The 19,050-nt window shown below is 36.5% G+C and overlaps 1 protein-coding gene and 1 long non-coding RNA gene across 5 annotated transcripts in view; one reads left to right on the top strand and one right to left on the bottom strand.

Moving 5' to 3' along the window:
- LOC136832632 (uncharacterized) overlaps window positions 1-19,050 on the top strand; it is a 49,619-nt gene that overhangs the window by 20,700 nt on the left and 9,869 nt on the right. The window contains exons 2-3 of one of the 2 annotated variants that reach the window (XR_010851270.1): window positions 14,673-14,899; window positions 15,815-15,923. The exons of the other annotated variant lie outside the window; for it this stretch is intronic. This is a non-coding gene — a long non-coding RNA (uncharacterized lncRNA). The remainder of the gene's footprint in view (window positions 1-14,672; window positions 14,900-15,814; window positions 15,924-19,050) is intronic. 2 annotated transcript variants of the gene reach the window in all.
- LOC136832629 (uncharacterized) overlaps window positions 1,474-19,050 on the bottom strand; it is a 128,442-nt gene continuing 110,865 nt past the window's right edge. For all 3 annotated transcript variants that reach the window (XM_067093882.1, XM_067093883.1, XM_067093881.1), the window contains 6 exons: window positions 18,742-18,827; window positions 17,983-18,082; window positions 14,670-14,844; window positions 13,813-13,939; window positions 4,150-4,280; window positions 1,474-3,870 (listed from right to left, as the gene is read on the bottom strand). In XM_067093882.1, coding sequence (XP_066949983.1) covers window positions 3,812-3,870; window positions 4,150-4,280; window positions 13,813-13,939; window positions 14,670-14,844; window positions 17,983-18,082; window positions 18,742-18,827 — 678 coding nt within the window. In that variant the 3' untranslated portion in view covers window positions 1,474-3,811. The remainder of the gene's footprint in view (window positions 3,871-4,149; window positions 4,281-13,812; window positions 13,940-14,669; window positions 14,845-17,982; window positions 18,083-18,741; window positions 18,828-19,050) is intronic.

Here is a 19,050-nt window from a genome sequence, read left to right as displayed (position 1 = left end):
TGGGAACTTTATTAGTAATGGCTTACTAACAATAGGTGTGAGGATTAACCTGACCATTGACACCTTGACCCTTAACTTGCTTTTCCTCTTTTAAGGTGAATGTCTTACTGAGCAGTTACAGTTTTACCAATAAACTGCAGTTTTGTCATGGTCAAGACCTTGCTTACTTTAACTATTTTCTTCCGTTCCTTTGTGAATATTTTGCTAGCTTTAATATCATTTGAATTACAGTTATACTGTACTATATCCAGTATCCTTTTCAGTCATGAAGCTGCCCTCACTTCCAACACCAGTCAGATCACCCTTGACTACTTTTCACCACTATTGTCCAATTTTACCTATTTCAGCTTGTTAAATACTAACAAAACACCACACTTTGTAAACCCATCAGTCCACTTGTGCAGTAGACTTAATTTTATTAATTACTGGATGCCTCTTTAAGACTTAGTTTTAATTACTGGGCACTAACTGAAATAGGCTAGTTCAGTGTTGGCACACTTGTGTTGTTTTATGCTAATTGTAACATGCTGTTGTGATTGGATAGGATTTTCTCGACGCTTTTTGGCTTCTCTTCCTAATAGATGCCCAAAAACCACATTGTCACTTTCCTGACCGTACTTTTTCCCTTTGCTTCCCCTCCAGTCAATACAAGTTGTGTTTTGCTTACATTGATTTTCAGTCTACTTGCCATCTCACTCTTCCACCTTGTCAACATTTCCATTCCACCCTTCTGCAGATTCTGATAAATGGTAAACAAAGTGTAAATCAGCTGGTCTGGGGTACCTTGGTATGTATTACAAAGGGGAATCCAAAGGTTAACACTTTTGGCTTTGAATTAACTCTTCTGGCAATAATTTTGGATTTTTGTATACATTTTTTTAGCAGTTTGCTTTCTGAAGACCTTTAGAGGAGTTCTTCTGAAACCAAATGCATAGCAAGGGAAACAGATATTCTGTCAACAATAGGACTTTGAGGACATGAGTCAGTCTCTAATAGGAACTCACTGTTCATCCTGACAGGCAATTTGATTGCACATTAAAAATTCCTCTGGCATCTTTACTGACTGTCTGGGAGTAAGGTACCTAAATAAATGATCTTATGGGACTTCTGGCTTAAAATCTGTAGTTTTCGTAGATGATTTTGGTCTCCAAAGGACATTTAGATCCAAGTATAGTATAGTACTTCCTCAAAGGTTGATTTATGCAAAGTAAAAACTACTATAACTAAACTCATAACTCCACTTAAATGAAGAAAAGAGAACCATTTGTTACAGTAGGATTAGAAAAAGGGGATTACAAGATATTTTAGAAGATATTTGTAGCTAAAGATAATGAGTGTATGAGTAATTGTCAAATAGCCTAATTGTACAGCTTGACATACGATACCATAGGCTTTGTTTGATGATCTTCAGTTTTGGATTCTAAGACACTCAGGTTAAGTAGTTCAAGGAGATGGAAAGTAAAACAAAATAAATATATTACAATGCTTTATTTAGATTGTCTTTAAAAAAATTCTAAAATAATATATACAGCATTTACACTGAAGTGTCCGTAACGGTACCAGCCCGTTTTAATGAAACAACAAATAAGAAAATATAACATCATGGAATTATTTTAATATTCAGTAAAAACATTTCATATATGAAAATTGCATCTAATTCTTTGATACAGTTACACAGCTATCAAAAACATACAGTATAAGTATATAAGGGGATCTCGCACTGGTCTTGACTTAACCAGAACATCTTTGTGGAGACAATTGGGAAAGGGAGAATAAGAATGATAAAGATCTAATGGTAATGATTATGAAAAGAAAGTACAGTAAGCTCTTCTTTTATGAATAAACAATAAGATATATAAAATTTTCCAAATTTTTACATTACAGTACTCATTACGTTACTTTCCCCAAATAACAAAGCTGGGTTATTTATTGCAACCTGTAACTTTTAAACTTGTTAATTATAAAATGGCAGAACTCATTTTTGTGTAGAATTGACAGCTACATTTCCTAGTGACAAGGTTCCTAAACGACTGCATGTACTCTTGGAGTGTCTTGAGTTACTATTCAGATTTTTATCTACAACACTGTCACTCATTGCAGTTAGAAATCTCAAACCACTTGTGATTTTGTAATGCCATTATTTTGTCACTATTAACTTAATTTACAGGTTTACATACAGATCATACTGTAATGCGTTACCTCCTGGATACAAAATTATAATCAACAGGGTTAAATTTTGGAAGTTCTCTTGATACTACAAATTCAGGAAACAGTTGACAATGTCTAAAATAACATTTAAAAACTTATACCTCCAGCTGACTTCATTATTCATGGATCTCCCATTATATACTCTCAATAAAACAGAATGCATATGAAATGATGAAACATTAAAAACACAGTTGCATCTTCATTCACTCCATATTAAGAGTATACACATCAAACAATGTACTCAACATGAATAAAAACAACTTGTTCCTTAAAAACTTACAACATACATACAGTATACAGGAAAGGGAAATGGAATATAGTACAACTTTTTTAGTATATTGATATCTTTGGCAGTTTTCTCAGCTTTCACATCAATTATAAGCAAGATATTTTCCCTTCTACATTCGAGGTCAGCTCTCTAAAAAAAAAACTACGAATCTGTTCTTACCCCTGAGTAGTGACAGAGATGGATGACCTTCATGGAATGTTTGATTAAAAATGTCATAATGTATTTTTAAATAATTATACTGCAACATAGTGTTACAGAACCATTAACTACTGTACAGATTAACAAATATACAAACTAGAGACAAGACAGTTTTGCAGCCATTCATTCAATACTGAAAAATTTACTGTAAATAACTCCAGTTACTCTTTGCATCTGTTAGTGACTTGGTAATCATAATAGATTGAAGGTTGTATTACTCTACTTGAAATCATTTTTTGCTGTCAAAGGAGTAGTAATATAATTTTAAAATGAATGAATGAGTTCATATAAGTTGTTAGAATTCATAAGATCAAATTATTTAATGCAGTGATGTAATTTTATATTGATTGCTCTTATATTTTAAGAGGATGTCAGAATTTGTTTTAAGATAAAACATTAAATAAGGTAGCAATGACTATGAAATACTGTTGGAATGCAGTATTATGTGAATGACTACTGTACTAGGAAGATTAAATTATGGTAAATTATTGTTGTGATATCACAGGATTCTATGGTACTTGGCTGTTTGCTATTTCTATCAACTTCAGGTGGCATTACACTATGGTAAACAGCAATTCAGGACATAGGTATTCTAGTATACTTTACAATGTGAAATGTATGAAACTGAGAAATACATGAAATTCTAAGTGTATCTTGAAATTACTGCCGTATTTACAAATATAAATACTGTACATTAACTTTCTTGTCATAAAAACTGCAATACTGAACAAGAAGCTACAGAATATTTTTATAAAACAATATTCCTGGATAGCTTTTTTGTATTTGATGGTGAAATACTCATGTATTACAGTATGATCTCATATATGGCCATACAGAATTATTTAATAATAAACCTTTTGCTACACTCGTGAAAAAAATAGGTTTTGCATCTTATACAGAGTTCTTATAGTAGTTTTCAAAGTAGCATTCAAGCAACAAATACCTGGTTTGTTGATGTCGGAAATGAAATAGGCTTGCATGATGTAATTGCTCCTGAACTCTATATCCATCATTTGTTACATCTATTGGCAATAAATATGAGCATTAGCCACATCTGGATATGAATTCACATAATAGTGATAGGAGTGATAACACATAGCCTCTGAGATGTAAGGCTTAAGAATTTGCTGCCCATGAGATCCAGTCTGATGTATATGACACTTTGTGATATATACCTGTTAAAGTAAAGATTGAATGGTTAGTCAATTTGAAAAGCATAGTCGAATTTGTGTTGACTTTTTATATCAATTAGCTGAATGTCGAGAAAATTGTATGAAAATTTTAATAATATGCAACTACTCAAGATTTAATATTTTGGAAAGACATATGCCTGGGAATGAAAGTTGTTAAATGCTTAAATATAGACTTTCACAGATGTTAATTAAATATTATGAACAGGAAGTGTCACAGTATTATTATTAAATCACATGATACTTTAAACAATCTGTTCTTACCTGGCTGCTTTGCTTCTGCACAAGAATAACCAGCTGAAACAATACCAGCTAGGTACCAACGACCTGAGTCTTGAATCATGAGAGGTCCACCAGAATCTCCTTGACATGAATCTTTACCTCCTTGTCCATACCTACAACCAATAACATTGGGTTAGTGGGAATAAACACGTAATTTCATTTGAATTTTTAAACAGCATTCTCATCCATCTTAATATAATATAATTTCAATGACAGCTTAAATATATTATATTTAAGCTGTCATTGAAATTTCAGTTTTAATCCAGATAAACATAAATGGCTTGTTATCCACTGTACCTCGCACAATTCTGACTTTACCCTATGCTCCATTTATCCCAGTTTTTTTTTTTTTTTGTTTATTGTGCTATGCTTCACAAGTCCAATGACATAAAACAGCACATAGTGTTCGTAGCCAGATATGTACTTTAAATAAATTTTAAAAAGGAATATTTTTGTAAAAAATAATTGTTTCCTGAATACAGTAGATTAATTATCCATTGTAAATGAAAACTGCCAAGGAAAATTTATCCATTTTATATATATTATACTTTGTATAATTTACACGCACAATCCAGCTGTAACAAGTACCAGCAGTGGAACACAGATGTCATTACCCAATTACGTTCTGCATTAATAATTAACTCAGTAGCTTGATAACTGATAAGAAATCTTACATCACGAGCATCAGTTCTCTGTCAGACTTTGGCCTTCAAAGAGCCTGTAGCCATGAGCATAATTTCATTCACTGCAAGAGCACTATTAAATGACTGGAGAATCATTTAATGACTGGAGAATCATTTAATAGTGTCTCTTACTACCTATATAAAAAAATAAAAGAGTACTGATACTGGTCATTTGCGTACTGATATGCATGATGCTAGCACACTTCATGTCAGCCATCTTCATCAGCAACAGCATGGGATAAGGAACACTTTAAGGACAAAATTGTACCAAGGAGGGACTAGCTGGACTTTATCCTCCCATCAGCAAGCCTTTGTGAGCTTCTGCCTTTATGGATCTACCCACATGCAGAGAGCTTGTTTCTTACCACCTGCTTATTCACTGAACAGCCATTTGCTTACCTCCAGTTGAGTATCCATATTCAGCAACATGGCTATGTGCAAGTCTTACTAGCATCTATTGCTAGCTTTTGAGGTCAGCTGCCTCTCAGCATTCTACGTTGCTCCATGTGCCATCTTTGCCATCAAGATCTGGACTTTAACTTTTGCTGATGTTTGTTCAACTACTCAACTTGCAATTTCTAGTTCATTTAGTAATCAATTCTGACATGCAAAACCAAGGTCAGCTCCCTCTTGCTGACTGTTTTATCTCACTTGCTGCCATCACATAGGTACTTGGCTCAAAGAGGAAATCTTATTTAAGAGTAGCTTTGGGTTTGAGTTTTGTTTATAAAGCATCACTTCCTGGAAGGATGAATCACCTTTTGGAACTGCTCTAGGGCTCTGTGGGTTTGATGCCCTATCCATACTACTTTCTAAGTTGTCTCCACAGCTTATCCATGTGGACAAGACAAAGGTACTCCTTTGTTCATGTCCATATTCAAGCTACTACTGTCCAGTGCTATCATGGATATCTGCTAGATATCAGGGATCTGATGACTGGATAGGTTTTACAAGGATATATGTACAGTATCTAGCCTTACAACCCATCTATGTTTTTCCTATTTCAAACTTAGTCTTCATGGAACCAGGCTTTTAAGGGAGTTCTCAAGACTTGTTCTTCACAGTTTTCATGAAGGTCATAAGAGTTCACGCTGAGAGGACAGCATTTTGCTCTCATAACATTTTCTTGGAGGGATGACCAGCTGAGCTCTACTCTGTCTGCAGTATTCCTCTGGAGGTTTGGACCTTTATGTGACTTGAGTTTGGTATTTTTTTTTTCTCCCTGCCTTACCTGAAAGGGCATAGATATCCAGACCCTCAGTTGTTTTAAGGAGTGAACAGGCATGATATCCTGCACATAGTCAGGATCAAGGAACAAACAAACTGGCTTCCTTTGAGAGGAATGTATTCATGTATCTTGGCCTTGTTTACTTTGAGCCTCAAGACTTTAATATATTTTTTCTACTTGCTATCTACTGTAGCTTCTAGGTGTAAGACTTTTAGAGTAGCATATTTTATGTGGGCTACCAAATATCTGTAAAGTAGGAGAAACTTTGTTTTGGTAGTCATGAAAGCCACATCATTTTGCCAAGGCTTCGCATATTTCTTCAGCCATCCTTATATTTTTACTCCCATTTTCCACTGTAGTCTGGCAAGTTTGGATAACAATGCTTTCCAATGTTAGAATATTTCAGGGGTGGGGGAAGGGGTCTTTGATGCTGGCAAGGCATCTAAAGACTTCTTCAGTACTCCTTCTCTATATATTCTTCTTCCATATGCCAAAATCTAGGGGATAGGGTTAATCAGGACGGGGAATGTAATACACTAAACACTTCCCAGGATCAAATCTACAAGACTTCAGCAACAACCATTTTTTCAAGCGCTTAAAGAGAAACCTGCACCCTGAAGTTTCATTGTTTGCCCTTCAAAAGATGATGGAAAAACACAGGGAAATGCAGAAAGGACTGCAGATAATATCCATAGACCTGGAAAAGGCATATGACAGAATCCCACACCTAGAGGTTCAGATGTGTATGTGAGCAAAGGGAACACTGAAGAAGTATGTATATCTTTTTTTTACTTAATTGTGGATGTGTTATCTCAAGGAATAAGAGATCAATCCCCCTGGTGGATGCTGTTTACTGATGACATTATGATATGCAGCACCAAGAGAGAGGTAGTGGAGTAACTAAAGCAACAAAGGAAGGTCCTGGAAGACAAAGGATTAAAGATCAGTAGAAAGAAGACTGAATATGTGAGGTTCAATGAAGATTGAGACTCTTGAGATTAGTATAGAAGGGACAAGGTTGAACAGAGTAGAAAATTTAGGTATCTTGGTTCATCAGTAACTGGTGATGGAAATTTGGATGTAGAAACAACACACACAATGCAGGCAGGATAGAAAAATTGGAGAAAGATGTCAGATGTCTTGTGTGACCACAGACTCAAAAGGTTAAAGGAAGAATGTATAAGACAGTAGTGAGACCAGCATTAATATATGGAGATGAAAATGCTTCGATGGACATGTCGAGTGACAAAAATGGATAGGATCAAGAATGAAAGAATAAAGGGAACTAATAAAGTCATAGAACTATCAAAAGAAGGCCCAGGAAAGAAAAGACTTGCAGCTGTATGCCATCAAATGAGAAGGGATGAAACATTTAGGGAAGAGACTGATGCAGATGGAGGTATGGTGGGAGAGCGAGAAGACCGAAGTGAAGTTGGATGGATTTTGTTAAAGAAGATCTGAGAGACAAACAATTGACAGATGACAACGTGTATGACTGAGCCAGGTAGAGGAATGCTGTCAGAATTGACCCCACATAGAGGTGGGAAAAGATGCCAGAGCTTTTCATGTATGGAGTATCCTTCAGTGTAAGCTGGAACAACGGTTGAATCATGGTATTAAGCTAGCCAATTGGCAGAGATGGGGAAAGAAGCAGGGCACTCCTCACTCACTGCTTCGCTCTTTCCTTCAGCCACAGGGACAAAGTTGGGTGGCTAAAGTGGTTACAAACTATATAAAAGGCTCTTGTTTATATACATAAGAATAATGCAAATTGTTTCAAAAATGTATTTATTCCTATGGGAATATAACCATCACCCTTCTTGTATTTAGGCCTACCTCTCAGGAGGGGGGTTAGTCCCAGGAAAAAAGAGATTTGGATTCCTAGTTGTATGCACAAGCATAAAATGCAATGACACATGTAACCTCCAACCAGTTTGATGAAAAGTTTTTCAGAGCGGTAGGACCCTGTGCCTGGGATCCCTGAGAAAATGAGAGGGAACTCAAGTAAGGAATGATATTCATAGAATCATGACATCTCCCAGGGGAGTTGTCAAGTTGGTGAGCAGCTTTATTCTGGCTGTTACCAAGCAATGGGTTCTGAAAAAAGCTCTATCATGTCCTTGCTCCCTCTTGTTAAGTTTTAAGAAAGGACAGACAGCAATGCATAGAACAGGTGCTTGTTGTACACTAATCTTTACCTCATTCAGTTCCAGTGTGTTTCAGCCAAGATGTGTCTTGAGAAGAGGAAGGTTTTGGTAATTACACAAATTGAACTTAGGTGCTTGGGTGAGACATGGTGTGTCCAATTATTGCATGGTAGCTACACAAATTGTATTGCATGGTAGCTACACAAATTGGTGAGTAGTCACCACCAGTTCCAAGAAGGCATCCAGGGACTTGTGGGCGATATCCCTCCGCTAGAATGTGGTAAATACAGTCTGGCTTTGCTAGGCACCTGAGGCGCTCTTCCAAAAGTCAAGAGACAGTCCTCTAACTTCATGAACTCCCAAGTGAGAGGGGAGGCTGGACTCACAGGCCAACTTCATACCTCATGAAGTCAGAAGGAAAGGGTTTTACTACACCTTACTACCTATTGGTACTAATGAAAAGTCTACTATACTCCAGCCTCAAGGCGTGGGCCCTTTTCAGACAGTACTGGGCGCAACACCATCTCATCTGGGTCCCCACCAACAAAGTCTCCTACGAAAGGAACTGAGAGTCTTAAACTTCTTGTCTAGAACCAATGGGTCTGAGTCTTAGCTACAAACGCCAGAAAGAGAGAGAAAGAGGATGATCCCACAAATGAGATATGACTGGCCTTGCAGCTCCTTCACCCTCTTTGCCAAGACAAAAGCTAAGAAATAGACAGTCATTTGTGTTGGATCTCTGTCTGAGAAATGCAACAAGAGGTTTGTAGGGAGGCACCACACTGCTTTGTACCCCTTATGGTACATCCCACTCCTGGGGATAAAGCTCCTGGGAAGGACAAGACTTCTCAAAGTATCTCAAAACATGGATAACTCCACCAAGGTGGAGAGATCCAACCCCTTCCATTTGGATACCTGAGGTGAGGCTGAGCATTAACCTTTTCCGGCAGAGACTGAGAGGTGCTTGTCTTCACCTGCAGAAATCTGCGATCCATTGAAATATTCTAGCTGGAGAGTAACCCCTTCTACAATACCAATCACAGCAGACGACCTATTTTCCTTGGCACATGTTTGCAGAAGAGCAATGAAGGTACCCAGATATCTCTGTTGCTGCCAAGCGAGAAAAGCCTTTCTCTCACAGGACACACTGATAACCTTCACCCATTAAGGTGAAGAGACTGAATGTCCTGGTGGTACATGTGAATGCATGGTTGACATAGGATGGTGGCCCATGAGGGAAACTCTCTCGGCACCTTGACCAGGAGTATCACTAGAATAATCCAAAGACCCAAGGTGACAGATACTGTTGATCAATCTGCAAAGAAGGTTGAAAGATAGGTGTATACATCCTGATTGTCCTAGGGATGTTGGAATGCTCCCTCCTTCACTGCACACAGGTCTGGGGCTGAGGAAGAGATGAGAATTTTTCTTTCGGTTGCAAATGGATTGGTTGCAAATGGATTGATCACATGGAAACCCCATAACTTGAACAACCTCTCCACCACTCGGGGGTATAGGGACCATTCTGCCCCCACTACCTGACTGGCAACTAGCTGATCTGCCAGATTATTCCACCTACCCTGAACATATCTGGAAAACAACTCAATGGATTGAAGAGCCGGTCACTCATGAATGAAGAGTCCTATCGGCACAAGGTCTGAGACGCTTTCCCCAGTTTGCTGACCTAGGCAACTACAACAGGTTAGTGCCCTCTCAAATTGTCTTGGAATGCTTGCAGTGCTAACCAGGGTGCTTGCATTTCCAATATATTTATGTGCAGATTTCACACACCTGAATCAAATTCTCCTTTCAGGTGTGTGCCCCATTCCTTCTTCGACACATCCATAAACAGAAGCCTCTCCAGAGTGGGGTAGCTCAGTGGAACTCCACCATACAAGGTCTACTCTTACTTCCTGACTCAGGGGGCAAGAGATGCAAAGGAAGATCCCAAGAAGATTAATGCTGCTTCAGTTGTCACTGAAGAGGAGGACACACCAGACTTCTGTTCCCTCTCTCGCTCCCACTCTCATCCAACACTAGATGAACCTCAACAAAGAAGGCAGATCTAAATAGAATTCAGACCTTGACCCTGATGCCCCTTAACTCCGATACTCATCGTAACCAAGAATGGAGACCATGAAGAGGAGTGAGAGGTTTGCCCCATCTCCCTCTCTTTCACCACACCTGCATGGCAAACTGCACTAAGGCTCTCTCTCCCTAGAGTGAGAGTGACTGGACTGCAAGCGCACCAATGAGCACGAACATGCCAAGTGAGAAGGGGGTGCGGGGTCATCTCTACATCCTTCTGAAAGTGGACAAGAAGGATAGCCAGTATGTTGTTCACTATGATTGGCTGGTCATTCATACTTCCTGCTAGTACAGTAATTCTATAAAGGCAGCAAGTGATGAACTACTTGAAACTACCAGAGTGGACCAAATTTTATGTAGGTAGTCAAAAGAAGACATCTCTCTCTGGGCTTCTGCATCCTCAGATGAGGAATGAATGAGTTTGTAGGCAGCGAATGAATTAACCCTGCTAAGAGGGGATGAGTCAGGTGTAGGAGGAAGAGAAATAGCAGCTGTGATGGCAAGGAGGAACTCAAAAGATTCAGAAGTGTCACCAAAGGAGTGTTACCCCAGAAGTACAAAATCTTTTATCCTCTTCCTTCTTTTACCAAATTTCTTCCACTGAGGTGAGGTCCAAGTACCACATTCACCACAGGGAAGGGAACAATTACATTCCCTTCCACTACATTTACACAACCAGAAGACACAAAATACAAAGAATATGTAACATAGGCACAGGGCATAAGATAAGGAATCAGGTAACAATGGTAGCAAGCTCCTCATCTAAAATCAATGAGTGCAAGGAAGAGACGGCAGCAGCATCCTCTCAGTGCTTGCCAAAGAAAGAGTGAAGTGGTGTGTGAAGATTCTCCGCTCTCTACCAGTGAACAACCTTTTAACCAAGATTCAACAGCCACTCCAAGGTCACCTGTGGGAACAACAATGAATTGTAAAGAGGAATTTTAAAGAGGGAAGAGAGATGCCAGTTTGGCTGACCATTCTTGTCTTGCAGACAAAGGGCAACATTTTCTATACTGGTGGTTGTCCACCCTCCCCAAACTTCATCCTTCTGGAAGAGTATCCAAAACTTGCAAAGGCAGAGGAGTGGATACAGTCTTCCTGACACTACCATTACTCTAACAATTTCAGCCAAATAATGGAAATGCTATCTTAGATTGTATTTGCTATCTTATATTCAACACTGACTACATGAAGGAAGGGCTTTCCATTACTGTACATTGCCATCCATACATAGAAAAGAGACCACTTAACTCTGGTTCATCTGTTTGTAGAAGCTTAGTCATGAAGTTTTGTTATGTGGGATGCTAGGTCACTGTATTTTTTTGGGATCAGAACTTGGATTTATCTCAATTAAACGGGGTAGTTCCCCAATCTTTCTTTTTTCTTGTTTACATACTGTACAAGGTTGTTAAGCATTTTTATCTATCAAAATTAGATGTCCAATGGTAAAGTTCAGTTGCTGCTAAAAGTCTTTTCAATAAATGAATTGTGTTAAAAACAGTTTGAGTAGTTTGAGTAGAAGTACAGAGATGGGATGCCAAGTACAGCTGTTCTTCTCTAAACATTGCTGTGGCATACACTGGGCTATAAAAACTATTTAATACAGAGAGAGAGAGAACAGAGAGAGAGAGATTTATTAAATAGAGAGAGAGAGAGAGAGAGAGATGAGAGAGAGAGAGAGAGAGAGAGAGAGAGAGAGAGAGAACTCTATGAGACAAAGAGAGAGAGAGAGAGAGAGAGAGAGAGAGAGAGAGAGAGAGAGAGAGAGAGAGAGAGAGAGAGAGAGAGAGAGAGAGAGAGATTTCGTTTTAACAGTACTGGTTTTCCTCTCTCTTCCTTCAAAGTTTTTAAGCCAAATTTATTAAATAGGTTTTATAGCCCACTGTATACCAGCCTTTTTCAAAGGCTAAAATCATAAACTAAGATGTAAAGCAATGCCATTTTTCCTTATTGCCAAAGGTAGCAACTAACACCACAAGGCAGCTAAGTGAAACGGTGAAAAGGGATTGCCAGAGCTAACTCTATGCTTTATTCCTCTGTACAAATAGCTAACCAAAAATTAAGTATACCTTAGTTTTAACAGACCACTGAGCTGATTAACAGCTCTCCTAGGGCTGGCCACTATGAAGGATTAGACTTATTTATACAAACTATGGCTAAGAACCAATTGGTTACTTAGCAACGGACCATTACAGTTTATTGTGAACTGTCAATCAGAACCACATTATAGCGAGAAATGAATTTCTATCACCAGAAATAAATTCCTCTAACTCTTCATCAGAAAGTTTTATTAAAAATTCGCCATAGTTTAGGAATTGAACTCCAGCCCATCGAATGACAGTCTGAAGCTCAACCGACTAATTTCCTTTTTAGCTAACAGTGAGAAGGGGAAAAGGAGAGGGTAAAGGTTAGCTTAGTTAGGTCACTCACCCAATACACATTTTCCACATAAGGGTGAAACAAAATAAGGAATAAAATGACAGAGCTGACATACTTGTCATGAAATGAAACTGGAGCCAAATGCTTTAAGAAACAAGGGAAGCAGTCCCGCCTTTGAATGTAGGACACAGCAATTGTAATGGTCATATATAAAACAGCCAGGTTTAGAGGGTAGAATTACTGTAGCATAAATAGGATAATAATGATGAATCCAGAGCCTGGCATAGCTTATTTGTCTAGTAGCATAGCAAAACATAATAGCTAACCAAAATTTGAGCATAACTGACTCGGCCCAAGCTAAGGAACAATACCAGCCTATGTGAATCACGTGATATATATAATCAAAAGAAATTGCTCACAAAAGTCTTGAAGGATATCTAAGGAAACACTATGAAGGACCGTGAATAGTAATAAAGCAGTCAGTGTTATACAAACTATCAACATTAATGTAAACAAGGAAGTCAAAACTGAGGACCCCACATGGTGGCTGATAACCTTACTGTATGAGAAGCAGTATCAGTGAATGGCATTAGAACATAATTGTCAATTCTATATCCTGAACTGTCACAGCAGTTACTTAAGGGAGATATCTGATGGCTCTGAGTTTGTTTAAAAGTTTATTACACTTATGATAGAAATTTGGGTCTCGGTGGAGCATTTTTCAACCCAGATGTTTAAATCTAGGAATCAAAAATGCAATCTATCCTCAGTACTGCATATTTTGTATGAACCTATAGTCTCAGTTTCCTCTAGATCTATGAATGAACATAAATTTACATATCTGGTTGTAAAGCCAACAACCGTACTCTCCTATACAGTATGCCTATCACTGATGGACATGGAACCTGACTCTGCTGTCTGGTGTATGGATAGCACTCCTTGTTTACTTTTTTTACTTTTTTGGCTTCTTGTACATAAAATAAATTTACTCATGTCTACCACGTCTTTTTTTACCAAGAATAACTCAAAAGGTTCTATCACCTAGCTTTTTGTGAAATTATTGTGATACAATAAATCTAAACATTTAAGTAGAATATACATTTGAAAGATGAAATCTTACCCTGCACACATCATCTCATCATATATAATAACGTTGATGCCTTTCTGTCTATGCCAGTCCTCACATAACCTTGAATCAAGGATTGGGACATCGACTACTTGAAGTTTCTTTGGTCTTGCGCGGGAGCCTGTATGCAGTAAACAGATATAATGATAAGAATGGATATAATAGAAAAATTTTACAAATTTTTCTTTAAGTGATAAGAATCACACTGTAATGCATTTTATCAAAATCTAACAACTCACAAAGTTTCTTGTGAGGAAATGAAAAATTATCTCTTCATAACACAAGGTTAGTAACTATTTCAACTACCATTAAAACTGCCTTAAAACTAATGTTAAAGGTTGAAAGTTAACATCAAAGAATGAAGGACCAACAATGGTAAAAACCACGTTTTCTTAAAATTTTGCCCTGAATGTTAAAAACGACAATTGAACAGATCGTTTTTCTTGTCAAACTAGCCCTGGAGCACTTCATACACACAAACATAAAGTATCATCTTTCTTGCACAGAAACGTCCAGAATCAGAAATGTTCACAGTGCTTCTTACTGGGCTAGTCTTGTCACCTGCAACAGCACATAACGCAATAAGGTTATTATTCAGTTTTAGAAGGTTATAAGTCAACAAAATATTAATTTCACCCATATTAGGAATCAAAGTCAGCAGTAATTTTCCTGTCAAATATGAGTCAGATGATGAAAAAAAGTTAGGTAAGCACTTATAAACTGATCACATATGCACCCTAAAAGTATTAGATTGTGTCAGAAGCAGTCTGCAGCATTATAATCAGCTGGTATCCTTGGATCTAATGTCTAGTCAGTCTAAATATTTGTTGACACTAGTATTTTTTCATTACCAGATTGCAATGCCCCCCATCCAGCTGCCCAAGCATAACTGCCCAGCCAATCTGTGCCTTTTTCTGGCAAACAGATGGGCTGAATGTGAGGCTCATAATGCACAGGAGAATCTAGGGTGATCACAGCTACATCAAATCTGTCAGCCTGTGGTGTGAACTTGAAGTTTGGATGAACCTGCAAGTTAGAGATATTAGTAAAGTAATACCATGAGCAATATTTTTAAATGAATGTAAGTATAGTAATTACAGCACCATGACAGTAAACAGTAGAAATTTGATACTCATTTCCTCTGTGAAGATTTAAGTAGAAAAGATGCATCCATTGTGAAGTAATAACTTTAAATGTACAATGTAAGCAGTTACACCACTAAGGTGTATGTGGTAATGCTTATGAATTTAAGGTTACTTGAATGTATAAACACAAAATATTTACTTGTTGATGACTTCAACTAAAATACAGTTATATTTTCACACACTTTGAATATTCAACCTGCAGAAAGAATAAAAATATCCCTCAATATGCTTTAACAAATGTAAATTTTAGAAAAACAGATATATAAGGCCATAAAAATGCAATTGAAAATGTTTTGCACAAAGCCATAAAAAAATGCAATTGAAAATGTTTTAAGTATGAACAGTGTTCGTCATGAAAATCTCATTTTAAAGTGAATGTGAATAAAATTAATACACTTATAAAAAATTCTGTTGTGTGTGTGCTGTGGTTGTTATGGAATCGTAGTGGAATTAATAGAACATAAACACATTCATAACAATTTATGCCAAAAAAAAATGCCCTTTGTGAACTTCAGATCAAAGTCCGTACATTCTTGTTTCTTTCGTACTTTACAATGTAAAATTACCTTTGTGCCATACAGTTTAAATAATAATTCATACATGCAAAAAACAATTGCCTTATATAGCCTGAAGTCTTAATTTAAAGTGGAGGAACATTTTATATTGACTGGTAAGTGCATTTTGTTTACCTCTGGATGAGAGATCCCCTGAAAGTCAAATAAGACCCCCCCACATCTTTCTCCCCAGGCTCTCTAGTCTATTTATTATGTCCTCCTTAGTGCCTATTAGGGCACTGTTTTGAAACTACGTCAATATTTTACAGGACAGTAATTTACAAACCATATTTTTAGCACTGCATTGAGTCTCTTGGTAGGCAGTTGGACCCAAAACTTCTCACAGAGTAAAAATGATAACCTTAGCCATTTCCTTAGTGGCATCTCAGCTGGCTTAACAGCAATGGTGAGTATTGGAAATATTTATTTTTATTATATTTACTTTTAATATTTTTTTATGTTTATTTTTATTATAAGTTGCCAAAAGGTAGGCTACCTTTGTTAAGTTCACTAATGCACCATTATTTCTCCTGCCAGATTAGGTTTTGTAGTTCATGACTTTGTTAGGTTATTTGCATCCTTATTACAGTATCATGTCTCAGTTTGGACCAAAGGGTATTAGTGTAGTTAAGTGCTTTGCTCATTAATAGATCATTCTTCTTTTTGGAATAGGTATCTCCTATCCTTATTTCTTGTTTTGTGCTTTGTTCTTTTTTCTTTAAAATAACTAATATCATAGGAAGTTTCTTGCCTAATTATGTGCAGTATTCAAACCCTTAGAGTCTTAGTAGTTATTTTATATATAACTCTTATCTTTTTGATTAGTAATTTGCATTTTGTTACAGAGGTGGTATATATATATATATATATTTTTTTTTTATTTTTTTTTTTTTTTTTTTTTTTTTTTTTTTTTTTTTTTTTTTTTTTTTGCTTATAATATAGGTTAGTATAGGCAACCTGCAGTTGGGATTTGGCTTATAGGTAGTCTATCTTTTATGTGTCTAATATCTTTCAAATTGTGGGAATATACAGTTTATTGTACTAGTTTGTCTTCCTGGTTTGACCATTTTTCAACAACTTGTTTTTTCTTGGTAAAATATCAAATATTTCATGGCTTTGTATAACATACTGTACATTAAATTTAATTTTATTCATAGATCACTTATCACTGGATATAGCAGATTAGAATTTTAATGATTTTTACCACTACATTTTCTTAATGCTCCTGCCTTTTTTTCCCTTTGTATGTTTATACTGTGTCTAACCAAGCCAAACATTTCTGCCTTTATTGCCCTCAAGTTTTGTAAATTTTTAAAATATGGTATGTCCTCATGTTCCATACATTTTTTTAAATTTTGCAATAGTCAACTTGAAATATTAGCTACATCAACCTTTCCTTTTCAGGTCATAAAAATAATTATCTCTGCAGGACCAATGATACAATTACAGGTTGACTGGCAAATTGAAGCCTTATAATTATGTTTGTTTTCCTTTAATGTGAAGTATATCTGTGAACAACCTTGCTGAGTGACTTAGCTGTGGGGATATGGGCAGTCTTTTTCTGACCAGTGGTCAGAATGACAACCATTATATTTCCAATATTTTAAAATCAAATCCTATCTTTAATGCTACATGTTCAGATGTGTTGAATTAATGGCCTTCTTCACTAAGGTATTTCAAGTACTGTACAGTATCACTTCTGTAAAAATCACTAAATGCATTCACACATACGAATGTTTTTAGTGCATACCGACACCGTTATGGTGTTCGCTCCAGGGGTAGTAACCCCGGCATTGTGGATAGCTTTTTTCTCTTGTATATTTAGCAATATTTATGCCTAGAAATGAGTGCTATTGGAACCATTTCACTGGGTGACACAGGTCGAGCCCAGAAATAGATTTTTCCTTTGTCAAAATCCCTTTTATGTGCATGTGTGTGATGGTACTGTATATTCCAGGGTAAAGCCTAACACTGAAAATCTGCAACTAGACATTTTATTGTCATTTCAGATAGTATTTTCAATCAGAATTGCTGGAATTTTTCCTTGGAAATCCAGTTTATTACACCGACATGTTAAAATCCACATGTTGTTGAACCACCTAACATAAAACTAGAATGAAACCCCAAACTTTAAGCCTATGGAATACTATTATAAATATGTCTGTACAATATAACATTCTTAAAATACACAGTATCATTTATAAGCACTGTAGATATGTTAGGCTCTTTTATCTGTAGAATATTTAATATTTCAAATGTTCCTACTTCCTTTATTTGCAATGATTTGTTTTATTATTACAATAATAATAATAATGTGAGAGGATAAACAAAAGCAGTAGATAAAAACAGTTACAGGGCAATCCAGTTCTCTCTCGAAGGCAAGTAAATGTGTAACATAAACAGCACTGAATATGCACTAAACAATGAATATTCAAAACAGCTGTGGTTTGCATGCATTACCATACCTTAATGTCAGAGGCACCATAGATATGTGGCTCAAGTGGTTCTTGATTGGAATTGAGCACATAATCCCCCAATGTCACCCGAATCTGAGCTGGTCGAGCCCTGGGTAAAACATTAAAATAATATGCAAATAATTTACAGTTAACTTTACCAATCAAGACAATGCTCTTTCAAGTTATTTTCTTGAACTCAAAACTTCTTTCATCCTCAAAAATGTTCCTGATAAAAAGGGGGTTACTAAAAATTTTTTGACCAAGTGGAAATGAAAATACTTTTTAGTTTCTTTAAGACATTACAGTTTAGATGAAATTTAGATTTGAATCTGTTTCTAATACATGGATTCATATTTTTGGGATGTTTGTTTTGTATTCTTGAATTTATTCAATTCTGTGACCTTTATATTTTGATGACAAAAAACTCTCAGTACTGTAATTACATAATTAGTTGCATGTACACAAAACAAAACATTTTACAAAAAACAACCGAAGAATCCTTGCCTTTACTAAAGTAGTGTATCTTATTGATCCACAAAAATTCCAACTGTTAATAAAATAGGATGAAAGAAGTAACTGTAAAATTCAATATAAAATGTAAAGATCAATTTTGTTCCCAGGAAATAAACATGTAGGGTCTGTAAAAGAAAAAGAAAAAAAAAAACCAGAGTTATAAATGTGCAAGGAAACTTAAAATACTGGAAAATAGGGGTGGTTTACATGTACTGCATTACTGTACTGGCATAATAGACAAGAAAAGGCACTTACTTGGCAACACAATGTCCAGCTGTGACAACGTGGTACTGGTTGATGAGAGAGCCACCACAACGACTCGATCCAATTCGAATGTAAGCCTAAGAGGGTCAGGGAAGGTCAAAGGGATGGGAGGGAATGCAAAATATCATGAAAAACACCTTATCATTGTGATGGGATGAGTATGGCCTTTTTCATATAATTTGCTTTACATAATTTTTAACGTACAGTATAACGAAAAGAAGTTGAGGAATATTCCCAGTACATTTTGACTTGAAATCAAACCAGTGATTCATGGGAAGAAAGTTAGATTTAAGAAAATTG

Source organism: Macrobrachium rosenbergii, chromosome 50 (assembly GCF_040412425.1).
Source record: "Macrobrachium rosenbergii isolate ZJJX-2024 chromosome 50, ASM4041242v1, whole genome shotgun sequence".
Taxonomy (NCBI): Eukaryota; Metazoa; Arthropoda; class Malacostraca; order Decapoda; family Palaemonidae; genus Macrobrachium; species Macrobrachium rosenbergii.
Note: the sequence above shows the minus strand (reverse complement) of the source record. Positions and strands in the feature narration are given on the sequence as shown.